General features: G+C 45.9%; 2 protein-coding genes and 1 pseudogene across 2 annotated transcripts; 2 read left to right on the forward strand and 1 right to left on the reverse strand.

The window, feature by feature from the left end:
- Positions 1-2,235: 2,235 nt before the first annotated feature.
- LOC115168900 (fibromodulin-like) lies at positions 2,236-5,515 on the reverse strand (annotated as a pseudogene).
- A 1,886-nt stretch (positions 5,516-7,401) lies between these two features.
- LOC115168901 (uncharacterized) lies at positions 7,402-8,096 on the forward strand (the record flags this gene model as incomplete). The annotated part of the gene is made up of 1 exon (XM_029724423.1): positions 7,402-8,096. A coding segment is annotated over exon 1 (630 nt), but the record flags the coding sequence as incomplete, so codon positions are not given.
- Positions 8,097-8,105: 9 nt separating this feature from the next.
- On the forward strand, positions 8,106-11,418 carry LOC115168455 (uncharacterized protein K02A2.6-like; the record flags this gene model as incomplete). Its single annotated transcript, XM_029723764.1, has 1 exon — positions 8,106-11,418. A coding segment is annotated over exon 1 (3,135 nt), but the record flags the coding sequence as incomplete, so codon positions are not given.
- Between the last annotated feature and the right edge of the window lie 1,259 nt (positions 11,419-12,677).

Raw genomic sequence — 12,677 nt, forward strand, 5'->3', positions numbered from 1 at the left:
TTATGTTTTAAAATACCTAAAGTTGGATTAGGAAAGTTGTTTGAAATGTTTGGACAAAGTTTACAGGTAACTTATTAGATAATTTGTAGTCATGTGGGAACCGGTGTTTTTCTGAATCAAATGTGCCAAATAAATGGACATTTTGGAGATATAACGACAGAATTAATCGAACAAAAGGACCATTTGTGATGTTTATGGGACATATTGAAGTGCCAACAGAAGAAGATCTTCAAAGGTAAGGCATGAATTATATCGTTATTTCTGAGTCGCGTGTGGCGGGTTGAAATATGATTGTCATGTGTTTGTTTGATGGGGTGCTGTCCTCAGATAATCGCATGGTTTGCTTTTGCCGTAAAGCCTTTTTGAAATCTGACATGGTGGCTGGATTAAGAAGAGGTTAAGCTTTAATTTGGTCTATTGCACTTGTGACTGTATGAAAGTTAAATATTTCTAATAATGTTTTTTGAATTTCGCGCTCTGCAGTTTCACCGGATGTTGTCGAAACGTTCCGCTAGCGGAACCCCTAGCCGTAACAACTTTTCAACTGGTTGGTCAGGCTTTAAAATGTGTGTAATTATTTAGATACTTTCAGATCCAAACATGGTCTTTGTCAGTTTCTGATTATCCATCATTACATATTTAGTACTGAGACATATCACATTCACATATCTATTGAATCCATTACTTTCACTAACTGCACAAGCAATGGGTACAATGTACTTACTTGTCTAATACAACTTTGTTCCACATGAGGGAAGCAAAACACTGAGGGCTGATCCTAGATAAACATGACTGGAAAAAACTCAGGATAAATCTCTCGTTGACACCAACACATGATTTATCAGAACAGAAAGTTATGCACATATTTCTCAAGTTAGGATTCGGTCCTGCTAACCACATCATATGTTATAGCAATCTGTCAGTCGATGACATAGCATGCATGCAATGTCTGAGCAGGGGAATGGAAACGTTATCTGTGCACCTTGAGATCAGCTTAGAGAGAGAATGACTGTACTGCGTGTGTAGCAAAGCACAAAAGCTTCAATCATTTGTGAATTTCACATTATTTATGACAGCTTTAGTGGTAGCCAAAAAGACAGCAAAACAGAAAACAAGGTAAGTAACATATAATAAACATTGACTACTGCATTGAGCATTGTCCAATGGTACTTTGATACAACAACCCAAAAATATTTTAATACCAATTTTCCCCATTACATAATGATATACACTGATTGCACAAAACATTAAGGACTCCTTTCTAATATTGAGTTGCACCTCTCTTAACAGCTTCAATTCGTTGGGTATGGATTGTACAAGGTGTCGAAAGCATTCCACAAGGATGCTAGCCCATGTTGATTCCAATGTTTCCCACAGTTGTGTAAAGTTGTCTGGATGTCCTTTGGGCGGTGGACCATTGTTAATACACACGGAAAACTGTTGAGCATGAAAAACTAAGCAGCGTTGCAGTTCTTGACATAAACCAGTGCACCTGGCACCTACTACCATACCCCGTTCAAGGGGACTTCGGCGATGTAATTTACAAAATAGCCTCCAACACTCTACTCAGTAAACTGGATGAAGTCTATCACAGTGCCAGCCCCATATACTACCCACAACTGTGACCTGTATGCTCTCGTTGGCTGGTCCTCACTACATATCCGTCGGCAAACCCACTTGCTCCAGGTCATCTATAAGTCTTTGCTAGGTAAAGCCCCGCCTTATCTCAGCTCACTGGTCACAATAGAAACACCCACCCGTAGCACACGCTCCAGCAGGTATATTGCACTGGTCATCCCCAAAGCCAACACTTCCTTTGGCAGCCTTTCCTTCCAGTTCTCTGCTGCCAATGACTGGAACAAATTGCAAAAATCTCTGAAGCTGGAGTCTTATATCTCCCTCTCTAACTTTAAGCATCAGCTGTCAGAGCAGCTTACCGATCACTGTACCTGTACACAACCAATCTGTAAATAGAACACCAGACTACCTCACCCCCATATGATTACTTACCCTCTTTCTCTTTTGCACCCCAGTATCTCTATTTGCACATCATAATATGCACACCTATCACTCCAGGTCGCAGTTGTAAATGAGAACTTGTTCTCAACTGGCCTACCTGGTTAAATAAAGGTGAAATAAAAAACAATAATGGTAGATGGTAGTGGGTAGGTAGGGTTACAGAAAAAGGGTAGGTAGGGTTACAGAAAAAGCCCAGGAAGAACTCTGACAGGAGGAGAGGGAGAAGGCACAGTTTATTGACAATTTCCTCTTGAATACCTCCCTAACAGCAATGTTTGGGATTGTTTTTTGTTTTTTCTCTCTCACTTGACATACAAATGAAAATCTAAAAGTTGAAAACAATAAACAATAGCCCCCTCCTTGGCCAACTATATAGTGAAATTCGATTTAGTACTTTTTCAGATGTATAATATTTTAACCCCTTCGACCACGACTACATGATATTTATTCAACTACATTACCATAATCAGACTGTTACAGTACAACACAAACCAGGATCAGATCGACATGTCCACTTTATATGGCATTATACAGAAAGTGAAAGCTACACACAGAATATCACGATGGGAATAACAGACACTTCCTTCTCTGGTTAGCCTGAAGGTAGAGGTTATTTTGCTGATGGTGGGAATCTTCTCCAGTTTGTTGTGGGAAAGGTCCAGCTCTACCAGACCGCTGACATTGAACGTGTTGGGAGGAATCCCTCTGTCAGTCAACTTGTTATGGGCCAGCCTGACAATCTGCAGCTTGGGATACGTAGTGAGGAAGTTCACAGGGACGCTTGCTATGTCGTTAAACTCCAGGTAGAGCTGATGCAACACCTGAGGGAGGATATCTGGAATCTTCTTCAGTTGGTTTTTCATCATATCAAGTAGTCAGAGACTTGAGTCCCTTGAAAGCCCCCCTGACCTCTTCAACGGTGTTGGCACGGAGATGGAAGTAAGTGAGGTAGGTCATCCCCTCAAACATGGATCTTGGAATTCTTGTTGTGACCCATGCATAGATCCTTGATGGACTTGGGTAGGTTCACGGGCATGCGGGCCATCTAGTTGTTATCCAAATACAGGCGAGCTTGCTGAAGACGTTCTTGCCGACCTTGTGAGAGCTGAGCTGGTTCTGGTGCAAGATGACCCAGACGAGGCTGGTGGCTTGTCAAAGACCCCAGTCTGGATGCTTGTGATCTAGTTGCACTGCAGGTAGACGTACTTCATGTGGGAGGGGACATACGGGACGTGCTGTATATTGCGGCTGTGGCAGTACATGGCTACGGGGAAGCTGGCCAGGCAGTCACACTCTAGGGGGCAGTCAACGTCCAGCTGCTCGGCCCACATGGACGAGGGGTGGCAGCGGCTTCGCAGGTAGCTGAGCCACTGGAGGGCACTGGAGTGCTGGGTGAAGCTCAGGTCCACCAGTCCAGCCACAATCAGGAACACCACCGTCCGTCTGCATGGTCACTGCAGGGAGAGGAAGGGGAACAGAGATCAGAACACAGGTGTACACTGTGGTGATTTAATTCTAATTATTGGGTTACATTTTACTTTTCTTTGTTATTCATTGAAATAAAAAACACTATTTTCTACCTATTACTTACCAATTGTGTTGAAATTGAGTCTAGAAAGGATTTATTGTACTTGCCCTTCAGGGCTTCCGAGTGGTGCAGCGGTCTAAGGCACTGCTTCTCAGTGCTAGAGGCGTCACTACAGACACCTTGGTTCGATTCCAAGGCTGTATCACAAAAGGCCGTCATTGGGAGTCCCATAGGGTGGCGCACAATTGGCCCAGCGTCGTCCGGGTTTGGCCGGGGTAAGCCATCATTGTAAATAAGAATTTGTTCTTAACTGACTTGCCTAGTTAAATAAAGGTTAAACTACAAAGCTAGGTAATTAGTCATTTACAAGTGAATACCACTAAGACAAAAGTGTAAAATCAAGGCTTGATAATGCTTGAAGTTTGCCCATTACTCTTTCTCAAAGCCTTGTTGTTTAATGAAAACTCAGAGAATTTTCAAGTGTTTTTATCCACAAACAATCGCTTTCATTTAAATACATAATTTCTCAAATGAATGGAAATAAACATACATTAAAGTAAAGTAACCAGACTGTTGTTTAGAGGCAGTTCCTCCTCCCCAGTTTCTGTTGCAGTGTCTCCTTCAATCTGTGCTGGAGAATAGATTTACCATTGTGTAAATAGCCCTCTCCCCCTTCTCGTCATCCCCAGCTGCAGCCCAGCCACTCTGTCACTTTACAACACATACAATTTCCACTAGACCATCTGGTCTTCAACAACCTTGTTTTCCACCTCTCTCTCTGTTGTGCCTTGTCATTAACTCAGCTTTAGCTTAGCAACAAGGGTTATGCCTTGATGTTTCTATGTAAAGCCTTTCGGGAAAGAGATGCTGGTAAAGAGGTTAAGGTATGAGACCACATACAATCACACAAAACATGCCAAGGTATGACTGCAATCAATCAAATTAGACCTTCACACTAAAATGTGCTCCACTCTGTCAGAACACCTCGGGGAACAAATTCACAGCTTTGAAGCTTAAATGCAAGTTATAGTCTTTAAACTGTGGAGAAATTTAGCAAACGCCTTGACTGGCGCCCGTTCAGACAGATGACCACTATTCCCCAAAGACTGTCCCTGTCCTCTATTACCTGGAAAACAGGAGATAATTACCTGAATTATGCAAATGATCTCAAGTTCAATTTATCTGCATCCTCTTCAGCTGTGGAAAGGGAAAGTCAAAAACCAAAAGTGGTGTTGTTAACACTTCACATGCAATTACCATTGTCTGTTATCACAAACACAATGCCCTTCCATTGAATGGAGTATGAACATGACAAGAGCAATGGATGAATATTGGGTCTACCTGGATATTGCCAGGCCACTGATGGACTTACAGTATGCTTTGTAAGAAGAACTCTACTAGCGAGGTCAGTAATATGGGCTTACTTGGAAACAACCTCAAACTACAACCTCAGGTCTAAATCCATGACTTCATTCGTTTTTTTGTAGATTAAAATGCCCTGTATATGCCCAAGTGTTTGCATCTAAACCTCAACCTCTGTGATAGGGTGCTGGCACCACTGATTGTGCCTGAGGTAGACTTGATAATTGGTCTCTCTGTGTGTAGTGAAGATTGGCCAGGGTTGTGAACAACATGACACCAAGCAGAAAGAATGCAAAGTGTTTCCTGTTTCAGTGCCTTGGCTTGGTCGATGTAACTCACTGATTATGATTGGCTATGGTTTGGTATGAATATAACCAGCAGTAGGAGCCATCTGTGTCATGGTGTAATAGGACCATACCTACTACCTCAGGTGCTTAGGTTTCAAACAGGTACGTGAAAAATAGGCTGTACATAGGCTACATTCATAACCAAGTGAGGTGGTATTTACCACATACGACTGGGAAAAATCCAGTTGAACAGCCCTCCAACTGGTAATTACTAGTGGGAAACTCGTCTATCATCCCTCAGCTCTGACGTCTCCCACATGCTGAGCTCTGACGTCACCTACTAGGGAAATTACCTCGATAACAGCATTTTAGGCAGTGAAATGCAACAACAAAACATTATGAAAGGTAATCTATACTGAACAAAAATATAAACGCAACATGGAACAATTTTAACATTTTTACTCAGTTACAGTTCATATAAGGAAATCAGTGAATTTAAATACACTGCTCAAAAAAATAAAGGGAACACTTAAACAACACAATGTAACTCCAAGTCAATCACACTTCTGTGAAATCAAACTGTCCACTTAGGAAGCAACACTGATTGACAATAAATTTCACATGCTGTTGTGCAAATGGAATAGACAACAGGTGGAAATTATAGGCAATTAGCAAGACACCCCCAATAAAGGAGTGGTTCTCCAGGTGGGGACCACAGACCACTTCTCAGTTCCTATGCTTCCTGGCTGATGTTTTGGTCACTTTTGAATGCTGGCGGTGCTTTCACTCTAGTGGTAGCATGAGACGGAGTCTACAACCCACACAAGTGGCTCAGGTAGTGCAGCTCATCCAGGATGGCACATCAATGCGAGCTGTGGCAAGAAGGTTTGCTGTGTCTGTCAGCGTTGTGTCCAGAGCATGGAGGCGCTACCAGGAGACAGGCCAGTACATCAGGAGACGTGGAGGAGGCCGTAGGAGGGCAACAACCCAGCAGCAGGACCGCTACCCCCGCCTTTGTGCAAGGAGGAGCAGGAGAAGCACTGCCAGAGCCCTGCAAAATGACCTCCAGCAGGCCACAAATGTGCATGTGTCTGCTCAAACGGTCAGAAACAGACTCCATGAGGGTGGTATGAGGGCCCGACGTCCACAGTGGGGGTTGTGCTTACAGCCCAACACCGTGCAGGACGTTTGGCATTTGCCAGAGAACACCAAGATTGGCAAATTCGCCACTGGCGCCCTGTGCTCTTCACAGATGAAAGCAGGTTCACACTGAGCACGTGACAGACGTGACAGAGTCTGGAGACGCCGTGGAGAACGTTCTGCTGCCTGCAACATCCTCCAGCATGACCGGTTTGGCGGTGGGTCAGTCATGGTGTGGGGTGGCATTTCTTTGGGGGGCCGCACAGCCCTCCATGTGCTCGCCAGAGGTAGCCTGACTGCCATTAGGTACCGAGATGAGATCCTCAGACCCCTTGTGAGACCATATGCTGGTGCGGTTGACCCTGCGTTCCTCCTAATGCTAGACAATGCTAGACCTCATGTGGCTGGAGTGTGTCAGCAGTTCCTGCAAGAGGAAGGCATTGATGCTATGGACTGGCCCGCCCGTTCCCCAGACCTGAATCCAATTCAGCACATCTGGGACATCATGTCTCGCTCCATCCACCAACGCCACGTTGCACCACAGACTGTCCAGGAGTTGGTGGATGCTTTAGTCCAGGTCTGGGAGGAGATCCCTCAGGAGACCATCCGCCACCTCATCAGGAGCATGCCCAGGCGTTATAGGGAGGTCATATAGGCACGTGGAGGCCACACACACTACTGAGCCTCATTTTGACTTGTTTTAAGGACATTACATCTGTTATAGTGTGGACACTATATAAATAATTACATGGTTATTATTGGCATTAACCTTGACCTTTCCCCTTTGATGATGTCATCACCAAGAGTGAGTTCTGTGCAATGTGTTTCTACCACCGGCTGAGTGGGCTATATAGTTCTGTTATATTTGTACCGTTTGTACCTGGCAATACACCTTTAGGTTTGGGTTGAAAGTAAAGGAAAGTAATATCGAAATGCGTGTGGGCATTCCTTGTCAAGTTACTACACCTTTTTGGCGATGAGGATAAAACTTTATCAACTTGTACAGGGCGAGTTAGCTAGCTAGCTTAATGAGCGACGGAGAGCAGGTGCCACTGGATGGAAACGCCGACGGGGACAATCAGCAGCAAGTGCAAATCGCTAACGAGGATCAAGGACAAGTTGGCGTTATAATGGCAATGTTTGGGACTATCACTGAGTTTGTGGATTTGAACGAAGACTGGACGGAATATGTGGAAAGGTTGGGACACTTTTTCTTGGCAAATGGAATCATAGATGAGGCTAAACAGCGCTCTATTCTCTTGAGTGTGTGTGGGGCTAAAACCTACAAGCTAATGAGGAATTTGGCTACACCACGGAGACCGGGAGAAATTCCTTTTGGGGATCTAGTTGCTCTCGTTCAGACTCACCACAATCCAAAGCCTTCAGTGATTGTCCAGAGGTTCAAGTTTAACTGCCATTTTCGGAAAACAGGTCAGTCTGTTGCTAACTTTGTTGCTGAATTACGTGAACTCTCTGAACATTGTGAGTTTGGGGCTATGTTAGAGGACATGCTCCGTGACAGATTAGTCTGTGGCATTAATGAGGACAGCATACAGCGCCGGTTGCTGGGGGAAGCCACACTGACTTTCAAGAGGGCATTGGAACTATCTCAAGGGATGGAGATGGCCGCTAGTAATGTGAAAAATATTCAAAAGGCCAACAGTGAAAGTTGTGCAGTGCATCAGGTGACAAAAGAGGTGGCAGGAAAAAGGGGAAAAGCAGTGGAATGTTTCAGATGTGGAGGGACACATTATGGTAACAATGTTCATGGAGACTGTCTGTCACAATTGCAACAAAAAGGGACATTTAGCAAAAAAATGCAGGGGTCCTAGGAGCAAGCCAGAGGGTGGGCGGACTGGGCTGGGCAAGTTCACAGCACCAAAGCCTCAGTCAGCAGCGCACCACCTAGAGAGCACAGAGGAGGAGGACGAGCATTGTTCCTACAACATGTTTAATGTGAGGGAGCCGCGCGCAGAGCCTATCTATGCTACAGTGGAGGTAGATGGAAAGCAGATGAGGATGGAGGTTGACACGGGGGCCTCTGCCTCTGTCATAAGTGAGGAGACCTACAAACAAAAATGGGGCTCAAGACAGGTTTCTGCCCTCACACCGGCAGGGATCAGACTGCGTACGTACACCAGGGAGACCATACCATTGCTTGGGGCTCTAGAAGTGAACATTGCATACAACAGCCAGGAAGCGAGAGCACGGCTCCTGGTGGTGAAAGGGAATGGGCCTAGTTTACTAGGGCGTGACTGGCTAAACAAAATACAACTGAGCTGGGGTGAGATAAAACACACCCGAGTGACTGAGGATGTCATTCAAAAATACCCAGAGATTTTCAAAGATGAACTGGGCACACTGCAGGGCACTGCAGTTAAGCTGTTCGTGGATCCTCAGGCCGAGCCTCGCTTTTTCAAGCCCAGGACAGTGCCTTACGCCATGAAAAAGAAAGTGGAAGATGAGTTGGAGCGGCTGCAGGAAGCAAACGTCATTACTCCCGTTCAGTTCTCCCGCTGGGCAGCTCCTATCGTTCCCGTTCTGAAAAGTGACGGCACGGTGCGTATATGTGGGGACTACAAACTCACCATCAACAGGGCCTCTAAGCTAGACGCTTACCCGCTGCCACGGGTGGAGGACTTGTTCGCGACACTGGCAGGAGGCAAGACGTTCTCAAAGCTTGACATGAGTCACGCCTACCAACAGCTCCTCCTGGACAAGGACTCAAAAGAGTATGTCACAGTCAACACGCACAAAGGCTTGTTCAGGTACAACCGCTTGGTTTTCGGAGTGGCGTCCAGCCCAGCCATTTTCCAGAGGACAATGGACAATCTGCTGCAGGGGATCCCTCATGTAGCAGTGTACCTGGATGACATCCTGGTTACAAGGGAGACGGAGGAGGAGCACCTCCACCATCTGGACCAGGTGTTAAAGAGATTCTCTGAGGCAGGGCTGCGCCTGAAGCGTAGCAAGTGCACATTCCAAGCACAGAGTGTGACATACCTAGGTCACAAGATCACAGCGCAGGGTCTGTGTCCTGTGGAGGACAAAGTCAGGGCAATCAAGGATGCTCCAAACCCCAAGAATGGGTCAGAGCTCAGGTCGTTCCTGGGCATGGTGAACTACTATGGTAAGTTCCTCCCTGAGCTGTCAACAGTGTTGGCTCCACTTTATCATTTCCTCCACAATGACTGTAAATCGAAGTGGGGGCCAGCACAAGAGAAAGCTTTCAAGGAAGTGAAAGCACTACTACAATCAGCACAACTTCTGGTTCATTTTGACCAAGACAAAGAGATCATCCTGTCATGTGACGCCTCACCCTATGGCGTCGGGGCAGTACTCTCTCATCAGATGGAGGACGGGTCAGAGAGACCCATTGGATTTGCATCACGTACGCTGACGAGTGCTGAGAAGGGTTATTCACAGTTAGACAAGGAAGGTCTGGCCATAGTCTTTGCTGTGAAACGCTTCCATCAGTACCTCTACGGTCATCATTTCACCATATGCACTGACCACAAACCACTGATGAGCCTTTTTAGTGAATCAAGATGCATTCCGCCCATGGCTTCAGCAAGGTTACAGCGTTGGGCCCTGACACTGTCGGCTTACCAGTATACGATAGTGTATAGAGCGGGGAAGGACAATGCAAATGCAGACGCGCTCAGCCGTCTCCCGCTACCAGAGATGCCTGCCACAACTGTGGTGCCTCCCGAGACAATTTTCCTAATGGAGAGATTGTCAAACTCACCAGTGAATGCCAAACAGATCAAACAGTGGACAGACCGGGATCCTATCCTGTCCCAAGTGAAAAGATTCCTGATGCAGGGTTGGCCTCCTGTCATAGAGGATGATGGACTAAGACCTTACGCAAAGCGCAAAACTGAGCTGAGTGTGCAGGATGGCTGCATACTCTGGGGGTCCAGAGTGGTTGTTCCACCCCCTGGCCGTGCACAAGTCATGGATGAGGTCCATGAGGCTCACCCGGGTGCCTCCCGGATGAAAAGTTTAGCCAGATCTTACATCTGGTGGCCTAACATGGATCAGGAGGTAGAAGACAAAGTTAAATCATGTTCTGAGTGCCAGATCAACCAGAAGATGGCGCCGCCCGCGCCACTACATCTGTGGGAGTGGCCTGACCACCCATGGTCCAGGCTGCATATAGATTTTGCAGGCCCTTTCATGGGTCACATGTTCCTTGTCATGGTGGACGCACACTCCAAGTGGCTGGAGGCGCACATCATGAGCAACATCACAGCGACCACAACCATCGAAAAGCTTCGGCAGGTGTTTTCAACCCATGGTCTGCCGGACTCTCTGGTGTCCGACAACGCAACAACGTTTACCTGTGATTTGTTCCAAGAATTCATGCGGAGAAACGGGATCCGCCATGTCCGCAGCGCCCCATTTCACCCGGCCTCAAACGGCTTAGCGGAGCGGGCTGTGCAGACACTGAAAGAGGGGCTCAAAAGGATGACTGGGGGAACCATCACTACTAAGCTCTCTCGGTTCTTGTTCCAGTACCGCATCACGCCACAAACAACAACAGGACAGGCTCCAGCGGTGATGTTAATGGGCAGAAGGCCAAAAGCTCACCTGGATCTACTGCGTCCGAACATCAGAGCACGAGTGGAACGGAAGCAGGAGAAACAAAAAGAGAGACATGACCACCACGCAAGGGAGAGACAGTTAAAACCCAATGACACTGTCTACATCCGCAACTTCACAAGCAGCCAACGCTGGTTGCCAGGTATCATTCTGAGTCAGAGTGGTCCCGTCTCCTTTGTGGTCAAACTGACTGATGGTCGAGTCATGCGCAGACACCAGGACCATCTCCGCCTGCGCTATGACAAAGACAAGACCATGTTTTCAGACGGAACAGCTGTGGATGGTAGTATACAAGTTGAAATCCCACAGGAAACAGCATCTGAGGAACAGGGGCATTCAGTGGTTCCAGCAGAGGGTGATGGACATTCTCTCACAAACACCCAACCCGCTCCTGTGCCCTCAGACCCAGCTCCACTGGGACACGCCTTACCTGTGTCTCGTAGCACACCAGGAGTACTGCGCAGATCACAGCGTAGTCACAAGCCTCCTGAAAGACTAACTCTGTAGTTGAGACTGAGAGACTCGTGGTGTTAGTGTTTGTTTGGAGCAGCAGACCTAGTTGAAAAGAAATAAGGACTGTCATTTTATTGTTGTTGTTTTGGTTACATTTACAGTAACACCAGCAGAAGTTCTACAGTGTGGTGTAGTAAAGAGAAGAAAACACTAATGTGGTTTACTTGTTAACCTTATGTTTTCCTTACAGGGGGGGATTTAAATTGAGGGGGGAGAAGTGTTATAGTGTGGACACTATATAAATAATTACATGGTTATTATTGGCATTAACCTTGACCTTTCCCCTTTGATGATGTCATCACCAAGAGTGAGTTCTGTGCAATGTGTTTCTACCACCGGCTGAGTGGGCTATATAGTTCTGTTATATATATATAGTTCTGTTATATTTGTACCGTTTGTACCTGGCAATACACCTTTAGGTTTGGGTTGAAAGTAAAGGAAAGTAATATCGAAATGCGTGTGGGCATTCCTTGTCAAGTTACTACAACATCAAAGTTGGATCAGCCTGTAGTGTGGTTTTCCACTTTAATTTTGAGTGTGACTCCAAATCCAGACCTCCATGGGTTGATAAATTGGATTTCCATTGATTATATTTGTACCGTTTGTACCTGGCAATACACCTTTAGGTTTGGGTTGAAAGTAAAGGAAAGTAATATCGAAATGCGTGTGGGCATTCCTTGTCAAGTTACTACAACATCAAAGTTGGATCAGCCTGTAGTGTGGTTTTCCACTTTAATTTTGAGTGTGACTCCAAATCCAGACCTCCATGGGTTGATAAATTGGATTTCCATTGATTATTTTTGTGTGATTTTGTTGTCAGCACATTCAACTATGTAAAGAAAAAAGTATTTCATAAGATTATTTCTTTCATTCGGATCTAGGATGTGTTGTTTAAGTGTTCCCTTTATTTTTTTGAGCAGTATACTTTCATTAGGACCTGCTCTATGGACTTCACATGACTGCCAATACAGATATGCATCTGTTGATTGTGGCCTGTAGAATGTTGTCCCACTCCTCTTCAATGGCTGTGCGAAGTTGCTGGATATTTGCGGGAACTGGAACACTGTCGTACAAGTAGATTCAGAGCATCCCAAACATGCTCCATGGGTGACATGTCTGGTGAATAAGGCCATAGAAGAACTAAGACCCTCACACCTCAGATGCACAATTGAGAGCCTCCTGTCGGGCTGTATCACCACCTGGTACAGCAACTGCACAGCCCA

Source organism: Salmo trutta, chromosome 30 (genome assembly GCF_901001165.1).
Source record: "Salmo trutta chromosome 30, fSalTru1.1, whole genome shotgun sequence".
Lineage (NCBI taxonomy): Eukaryota > Metazoa > Chordata > Actinopteri > Salmoniformes > Salmonidae > Salmo > Salmo trutta.